Source organism: Sinocyclocheilus rhinocerous, unplaced genomic scaffold, assembly GCF_001515625.1.
Source record: "Sinocyclocheilus rhinocerous isolate Xijiao unplaced genomic scaffold, SAMN03320098_v1.1 scaffold1994, whole genome shotgun sequence".
In the NCBI taxonomy this organism is placed as follows: Eukaryota; Metazoa; Chordata; class Actinopteri; order Cypriniformes; family Cyprinidae; genus Sinocyclocheilus; species Sinocyclocheilus rhinocerous.
This window is the reverse complement of record NW_015666538.1, coordinates 282772-291543: the sequence shown is the minus strand read 5'-3', so window position 1 is coordinate 291543 and position 8772 is coordinate 282772. Positions and strand designations below refer to the sequence as shown.

Here is an 8772-nt window from a genome sequence, read left to right as displayed (position 1 = left end):
ATGTAAAAAGTTTTTGTCGTTGTCTTATGGTCACTTGTATTAAGATTATATCTATTTTGATGAATTTGCCTATTCGTTGGCAAAATATAAATTAAAACTACACTTCTGTTGAATATGGTGTGTACCACAGCTGCTTTTATTTTAAAAAAACGAAAATTTCTTTATGAAGTAACTCTGACGTCATCAATATCATTTATTTTCTTAGCACCCCCACATATTGGTCTAGCCCCCCCTTAGCACCGGTAGAGAAAAAATTCTGGCGCCGTGCCTGCTCCTACCCCACTAAACCGAACCCCCAGCCTCCTCTGGAAATGATCTGATACTTTAATTCTCACTGCTCATAGTTTACATTACACTCTTAGAAAAGTCTGTAAAAATATGGCCCAATGTACAGTGTTAATATGAAGGAATTTTCTGTCGTGATTTTTTACAGGTGTTTTACCGATATTTTAAATTACACATTGCATTGTGTAGTGTTTTATGGTTAAAGGAAGTATTTGCAAATTAAAAAAAAAAAAAATTCTACCAGGACATTATCAGTTTTTCTACAGATTTCTCTCTCTCTCTCTCTTAAATCAATTAAACATTTATGTTGATATAATAATATTGATCATTACATCAACTTAATATTGTGTAATTTAAACTGTTTTTTTTAACAAGTTGCATTAACTTCAAATAAAAATCGTCTTGGTAACTTTGAATATTGGGCAGTGGTTTTCAGTTTTCTATAATTCACTGCAAGTTATTTGAAAATAGAAAATATGTATTATTCATTGTGAATAACTGACAAAAGGAATATGTGTGTGTGTGTGAATTCACTTTCATAAAACAACTCTATAATAAATATTCAGGTGAGTAAAAAGTGACAAATAGACCTAATCTGAAACGTCAAGGGAGGGGAGGGAGCTTTTTATGATCACATTGATTTTTGAGACAGTATAGTAGATGAGGGAGAATGCTCCACTGGATTTACAGGATTAGTCATTTAAGAGGATAATTGGTTATCCCTGTTAACTCACGGTGACAGTACCCAAGGATGAACAGTACTGTATGATGCTTCATTTTAGGCTATCTTTATCAGTCTATCAACAAGTCTACCCGCACACATTCTCTAATTTCCTGCGATTTAAATAATCTATACACGTAAATCTTTTCAGACACTCGTACACGCGTGTTTGTGCCGCCAGAGGGTGCTCTTGCATTGGATTCAACAGCCGCTGTTACAGCAGGAAGCGAGATGTGAGAGATTAAGTGCTGTTGGGAAACTCGAATCACTTTAACGTATCGGTTCGTTCGAATGATCCGGTCAACAATTGATTCATTTGAATCATCACGCAATAGGGTTTAGATATCCCCGCACTGCGTTTTACAGCTCTTTTTTTAAAGCAATTAAATTAATTAAGTTAAATATCCTACTATTGTTTATCACTATATGTTTTTAATGGTTTTAATGGTTAAAGTGATTGTGTGAAATTATGCATTGTTTACAGTTCCATGTCAACCATGTGTTTTTTAAACTTGAATGTAACACAAAGCGTAATGACTACAACGGTAAACGAATAAGAGATAATTAAGAGCCTACTGTTACTAATTTCAGACCAATTTTTTTATGCTGACAGTATAAATTATAATGCAACCTTTGTATGATGTTATAAAATGAATACATGGGGCAAATTTAACAGTAGCCTACTATAGTTTATTTATATTTGTTTTATAGTTTAAAACGCGCAAATTTCTAAAAATATAATAGGCTACTTACGTTGGTTTCATACATTTTTGAAATACGTTATAAACAAATACTCTTCCACTCTTCATAAATATATATATATATTCCATCAGCTACGCGTTTGTGACTAGAAACATTGATGTGTAGCAAATGAAAGTCCCCGAAACTCGAATGATTCACACACGCTTTCGAATCGGTTGGATTGAATCATTAAAAAGAACCGGTTTAAAAGAACAACACGAATCGGACATCGCTGATCAGAAGAGGTGCGACGCTTCAACTTCAAATAGGTGTCAAACAGTGCCAGTCACCATCTCACACATACAAGAGGATTTGTAGTGACAGACTTGGACATTTTCATTTCTTTCCACAGTTGAAACATTTACATTCAGTCCGCACTGAGGATATATAGGAAGAGGTAACCGCAGATTTCACTTTTGCGCTCAGATTGTTCTTCCCGTCGCTCTCAGTATGGCTTCAACAACCTGCACCAGGTTTACCGACGAATATCAGCTGTATGAAGAACTGGGAAAGTAAGTATTAGTTATGCACACGCTTCTAATAACAATCTGAAACGTTTTTTGAAAAGTCCAGTCTGTTTAAATGCACTGACAGTTACCTGTTAGTCCCTACCTGATTCTGTACCTGCGTTCGCAAGTCTCTTTTCGGCGTCTTTCATGTGCTGTTATGACGCAGAGTTTCACAGTGGCAATTAATTACTGTGCCTTTTTTTTATTAGTCTTTTCCCGTTTTTGGCGGGAATAGTAAACAGCGGAATTCCCTTATTTAAAACGTAATGTTTATTTACTTTCAGAACGGAGTTATGTTGATGTTGAGAAGCATATTACAGATACCGCCCATATATTCTATGAATATATAGCGGGGATATTCAAGACAAGGTTTTAGAAACGTCTACATTTTTTTTATTTTTTTTTAGAAAAGGCAGAGGGGATCAGAGTAGTATTTTCACAGTGAGGAACTAATTTTATTTTTGATTTACAGAGGAGCCTTTTCTGTGGTGAGAAGATGTTTGAAAATCTCTACTGGTCAGGAATATGCTGCCAAAATCATCAACACCAAAAAGCTGTCTGCCAGAGGTGAGCTCACTCTGCTGAGTATAGCCTATCATATGCTGAAAATAATACAACTGGTTCAGTTGAGTACGGTGTTGAACTCTTACTACATCTGTAGATTTAACGTAATATATTATTGCATGTTGTAGTGTTCAGTATTGTTCCATTAAGGGTTTTATTGTGGTTGTATTGTAACCACAGTAAGGTCATTGCTTTTGGTTACATGTACAAAACCACAGCTGTTCTTGGCCACATAGCATTAGTTACCTAGTTACTAGAGCAAGCATAACTATTGCTACTTATCATATTTAGGGTTAAGTTGAACCAACCCCTAACCCTAAGTATTTAAGGTATCATGAACTGCATTTTAAATTGTATAATGTTTCCTGAGGTGCACTTATGATGTTAGTAGGATTTTTACATCATTTTTTACTGTATTTTCTTACTGTAAATATTATTTATATATAATAATTTATATATAGTAAAATAATAAAGTAATAATTTATAAAATAAAAGGCCATTTCTACCCTGATTTTAGTCCTCTAATTTGAACACTTTAAATGGACGGGTCTCCTTTAAGACTCCAAAGTAAAGTCCACTGCTACGATTGGGTAATGTCTCTGCATATGAAATAAGTATTACATGTGGAACTCATTTACTATGCCTGTACTATCATAGCTGCTGAGATGAACTAATCCTTAAATGTGCTGATTATAACATTAAATTTAGATCTACTCCCATTGCAGCGCTGGTCATTGTAGGCTATCAAAGCCTTATCTGTCGAGCGAACAAATGCAATGACCTCACGATTTCTGCACTCTCATGAATGCTTTCATCATAACAGTGCAGACACAATGTAAATAAGATATTCATCATGCAGTGTAGACATTATGCAGTGTCATTGATTTTACCGGGAGTTTTGGCCAAAGTGTAGAACTCTCTGTCAGTGATAAACTTACTGTGTGATTGACAGCTCCACTGTTTATAAAGGGATTGTTTTTGATCACTTTCTGTATATTTCATACATAAAATGCCGCAGTGATTACATATTTTTGTAGGACAGCCTGGAAGTATTACTGATGTATTTTATGTCATAAAATAAATATGAATATATAATTTGAGCTTGACAAACCTTATTTCAGATATTTAACCAAAAAACCATTGACTTCGATGGATCCAGAAGTGTGAAAATGCTAAAAAATTCCAGGTTTTACAAAAAATGTCATCTCTGCAGCACTTTTTTTACTTGAGTCTATGTTTTTCAGTAAAAGTCTGTTTGCAAAGCCTGTGTCGAATTGGGATTGGTTTACCAAAGAATCCATAGTGAAATGTACCCGAACAAACAAATAATGCTCTACTGAGACAATCGCATAGTTGAAAATAAACAGCCACTTTACTTTACAACGTAACATTACCTTCCAAAGGATCCTAATGTTATTTTTAGTCCAGTGATCCTGTTATGCTTCTCCTGCCTCCTTCTCCTGTCCTTCACTAATGCATCAGTGGCTGGGTCAAAGAGACCATGATGAAGAAGCAGGTGTTGATCTGTGTCTGTGCAGGCCGGTCTTGTGCTGATTTAATCATCTTTATTACGTAATAAAAACCTGGAAGTAGAAAGCAAGTCATTTTGGTTTCAATAAAAGCTGTTTTTAAAAAAAAATTAATTAGACAGGTGACATTTGAAATAACTATAAACATGGGCAAAAATCCCAAGGACAAGAATCTCATAGACACTTTGGAGTAAATCAGTAAATAACCACCTAGCACCACCCAGAAATCTCAGCAACTGCATAGCAGTGCGCCCCAAACAAAACCACTCCAACTATAACTGCATAACGTCACCCAAACCACCCATAACACTGTTCCATTGTGGCTGTGAGATTTGCATGGGCAAGTACCAGAAGGTATAAAAACCAAGTGCAGCCTTCGAGCCATAGGACATGTATTGAGCTGAAAGAGTTACTGAATCTAAAGCACTTGGTCATGTAGTTTTATAAAATTGAGAGAATTTAGCCATCCCTTAAATATTTTAATTTTTATCTCACCTATTCTGTGCCGAAAATGTTCTTCTCTAGATTTCTGTCATTTTGAAATTGTAAATCTGGTGGAGTGCAGCATTTCTATCTACCAGTTGTGCGTTTCCCAAAACAAATATGGTCACAAATTCCAATGGTTCCAAGAGTTTAATGGAACTTGCGACCATAGTTATCTGACATTGCTTTTGGGAAATGCACCTCAGGTTACCACTACTGATTTAAATCGCTCAGTAACATTTGATCATGACATGGACAAGTCTACAAAGGAACTCAGTACTTTCCTGCGCATCACAGAACCCTGGAATAGGCTTCTGTGCTGTCTTTATGTTACTGCTCTGTTATATTAATCAGCAAACGTTGTATTTTTGCATGCGTGTGCAGCTTGTAAAATAGTTTTTCTTTTTGTTACTTTTATTAAAATGGTACAGTGCAAATATTTATTTTTTTTGTTATTATTTTATTATGATTAACAATAGTCTTTAGACTGTAGCTTTGCCTTTGCAAGTTGGCTTAACGTTTAAAAAAAAAAATCACTTGTAGTAGGTACCTTCAGATAGGGCTGCACGATAAATCGAAATGGAATCGAGATCGCGATTCGACAGAAGCTGTGTTTTTTGAACTTTAAACCGCATAAACACATTTCATTACACCAAATACACAAAATAATGTTCTTTTTAGCAGCATCATATGACCCCTTTAACAAAATGCGCATGACAATCACATTCGATTAATCGTGCAGCCCTACCTTCAGAAGCTCGTGACATCACTTGCCGCCCACTGTAGAGCAGGCCCATTTCTTACTTATTTTGACCTTTATGGGTCAATCTGTCAATAGCATAATAGGCCAGGGGTGTTGTGGAAGCCTTGTGTTTTATGTCTGGCTGAGCTTTCAGAGGCAGCTGTTTGCTGAGTGCAAGCGTGGGATGGCTCTGGTGTCCCAGTATTGACTCATACTGTGTCTTTAATAGACTGTCAGGCGAATGGAAAAAAGAAGTCCTTTGTGTATAAGAGAGACCCCTCACTTGGTTACTGTGAGGGGCACTAAGAAGTGTACAGAGAATCTAACAGTAAAAGCTGAAGGTCGACATGTATGAGAAAATGTTGGAGTAGGGTAGTTGGACGTAAAATTTTTCTCAAAAAACATCCAAATGTACAATTTTTCAAAACAAAACAAAAGAAGAGTTTTTTTTTTGGACCTGAATGTTATGACTCCACTTTCAGTTATGTGCAATGTAAATGCAAAGACGACTAGATTCTTTCAATTTTGGGTCAACTGAAAGGTATCTAAATTCAGCTCTTTTAAAGAGGACTCAAGTGTAAAAATCCCTCAAAGTGTTACACTTTGATCAGAACATAACTTTTGATCAGAACATAACTTGAACTGGACATCATTTGCTAATTTGTATTTTTTTCATGCTCTGTTGAACTATTTTATTGTTTTTATTTTTTAGAAGCAATTGTATGCTTTTCTGATATTGAAGCCATTACATCACAGGAACCCCAGGGAAAACGTTTTAATAGGAAAATATTTTTCCCTGGGTTCCTGTGATATACATATACAGGGCTCCAGACAAAAAATTCAATTAAGGAGCCATTGGCTCCTATAAGAAACAAAATTAGGTGCCAAATAATTTTTTTTTAGGTGCCATAGAATAAACGTGTATTATTATTATTTTTTTTACATTTTAACATTTTTCCAACTTGAGAACTATATACAGTCACAAAGAATTGTTTATATTACACAGAATCTGTGCCAATATCATGGACCATAATTATTTCAGCATCACTTTGCCATTGAGTGTAGTTTGGGCTCCTCCTCAATGCATCCTATAAATGTTGTCATATGTTTTGCACACATCCAGTCTGTTTTTCTTCATTAGTAACATGCAATTATATAGGAGGTATTGAATATTACCTTTAGCTCCTTGCATTCTTTCTTATCATGTAGACAACAGGTTAAGTAAAAATATGAATATGCGATACAGGGCGTAAATTAAGCAAAATGCTCCGATTTATAGTTATTTTTTTCGGACTGACTGATGAGGTTATGGATGCGGAATGGTTATTCTGAGGTAAATGATTGTTACGTGGCATTATTTACAAGTTTTCCACATTTTCTGCAGTTTGAAACACTGAATGAGCGATTCCATGAGACATTTCATTAAGATGTACTCTATCTTATAAAATACCTTTTGGTGTCCATTCATTTTTAATTTGTAGGCCTACTATCGTAGTAAAGAGAAAGATAATGACGGGTTCACATGAACTGAGGCGGTAAAGCAAGCGCTCATGCCACATTAAAGAGCGCCAAAGTGGTATTCATTCTATGAATTTCGTTATGAATTTGGCAGAATTTTAAAGCTGATACTTTGTTTATTAAAATGTAACAAAGCACAAAGCTTATTGTGATTATTGGACGGCAAGTGCGCTACAAATAATATGAAGCTCACGCATTAACAGAACACAGCAAATAGACTAAAGATCTTGATAACAAGAAGCCGTATCGATTATAAACAAATTGTTAACGATATTAATGTCCAAACAGCTGACAGCTTTACCTGTTGTAGTTTGTTCAAGTTGCGCACAAAATAGACACTGCTTTTCTGCACGCACTTCTCACGTCTCCGCTCTCTCATCAACTGGAGCTGCTTTTTTTCACTAAAACTTTGATGTGCATCGCCTCAGTTTATTACGTAAACATAACAAAATATGTGATCGCAAAACAATCAGAAAAAAAAAGTAATTACATGCAAAATCACAACATGTAAATTTCTGTAGTCGCCATTGGCCACCTCAGCAAAAACTTCACTCGCAAATTAATATTTTAGGTCGCAGTCTGGAGTCCTGAAATTATATATATGCATATAAAGCCATATCGCACGACTACAAGAGTCATATTGCAAATACAACAGTTTGACGGCACAAATGTGTAAATATATAAGAAAAAACAAAGGAGTGTCATAAAAAACCCTCTTGAGTGTGGAACTACTTTGGCCACGGATTCACATCTCAAGTTGACAGTTTAACAGATGAGCCCAAGCTTCTGTTATTAATTCGAAAACATCACTATAGAACTAGTAACGAAAGAACACTGAGTTGCTTCATTGAAGCTATTATGTGTAAAAGTATTAGCCTGGTAAAATACTTCAAAGCTCTATGCTATAAGCTGTATGCTAAAAGCATTGTGTAGAGTAAAGTATTATGAGAGAAAGATTGTCTGAGTGAGTGATTACCTGCATCTATAAAACATTTATTCTTCAGGTCAATCTCATATTCATAACAAATTGTTTGAATGTCCCCTGAGTAGGGTGACCAGACGTCCTGTTTTTCCCGGGACAGTCCCGTATTTCAGCTCTATTTTTAGTGTCCTGACTTATTTTGAAAAAATCATGTTTTGTCCCGTATTTCCAAATTTCTTTACGACTGGGTGATCAGAGCAAGTAGTAGTGGCAAGTGTTCTGTCACGTGAGAACAGACTAATCAAAGGTAACTAAGCTTGTCATAGGACAAATTGCAGTAAGTGAAGGTGGGATAGGCGGAATCACGCTGAATGACACACAGAAGCACTCTCTCGCTCTCGGCCGCACACCTGCGCGATCCCAGTTCTGCGATCAGTTCTCCTTGCGCCTTTATTGTCAAATACACACACAGCTGTCAAAATCTCCATCATGTGGAGTATCTCACGTAAATGCAGTCAGTTATGGCTTAAGTGAACGTAAACAGGTGGGTGAAAACCGGATATATGTGTTAGTATATTACATTCATTCGGTTTTAAAGGGACAGCAGCCTAATTAAATACCTGTCTGTCTCATTAGTGTTTATCAAGCAACAAAAGATGTTAAATAAATGTATACATGTTAAACCTACTGTATTAGAAAAATGAGTTGATTTAATTTGTATCTATTGTATTTGTCTTATGGTTTGTAATTTGCTTCTT

At 35.6% G+C, this 8772-nt stretch overlaps 1 protein-coding gene across 11 annotated transcripts in view; it reads left to right on the top strand.

Moving 5' to 3' along the window:
* The first annotated feature begins 1987 nt into the window (after positions 1–1987).
* The window catches only part of LOC107732596 (calcium/calmodulin-dependent protein kinase type II delta 1 chain), a 169711-nt gene continuing 162926 nt past the window's right edge, over positions 1988–8772 (top strand). For 8 of the 11 annotated variants that reach the window (XM_016543972.1, XM_016543966.1, XM_016543971.1 and 5 more), the window contains exons 1-2: positions 1989–2259; positions 2729–2823. In XM_016543972.1, the coding sequence (XP_016399458.1) occupies positions 2198–2259; positions 2729–2823 (157 nt within the window). In that variant the 5' untranslated portion in view covers positions 1989–2197. Of the gene's footprint in view, positions 2260–2728; positions 2824–8772 lie in introns of all 11 variants that reach the window. The other 3 variants (XM_016543974.1, XM_016543973.1, XM_016543964.1) reach the window with 2 other exon arrangements.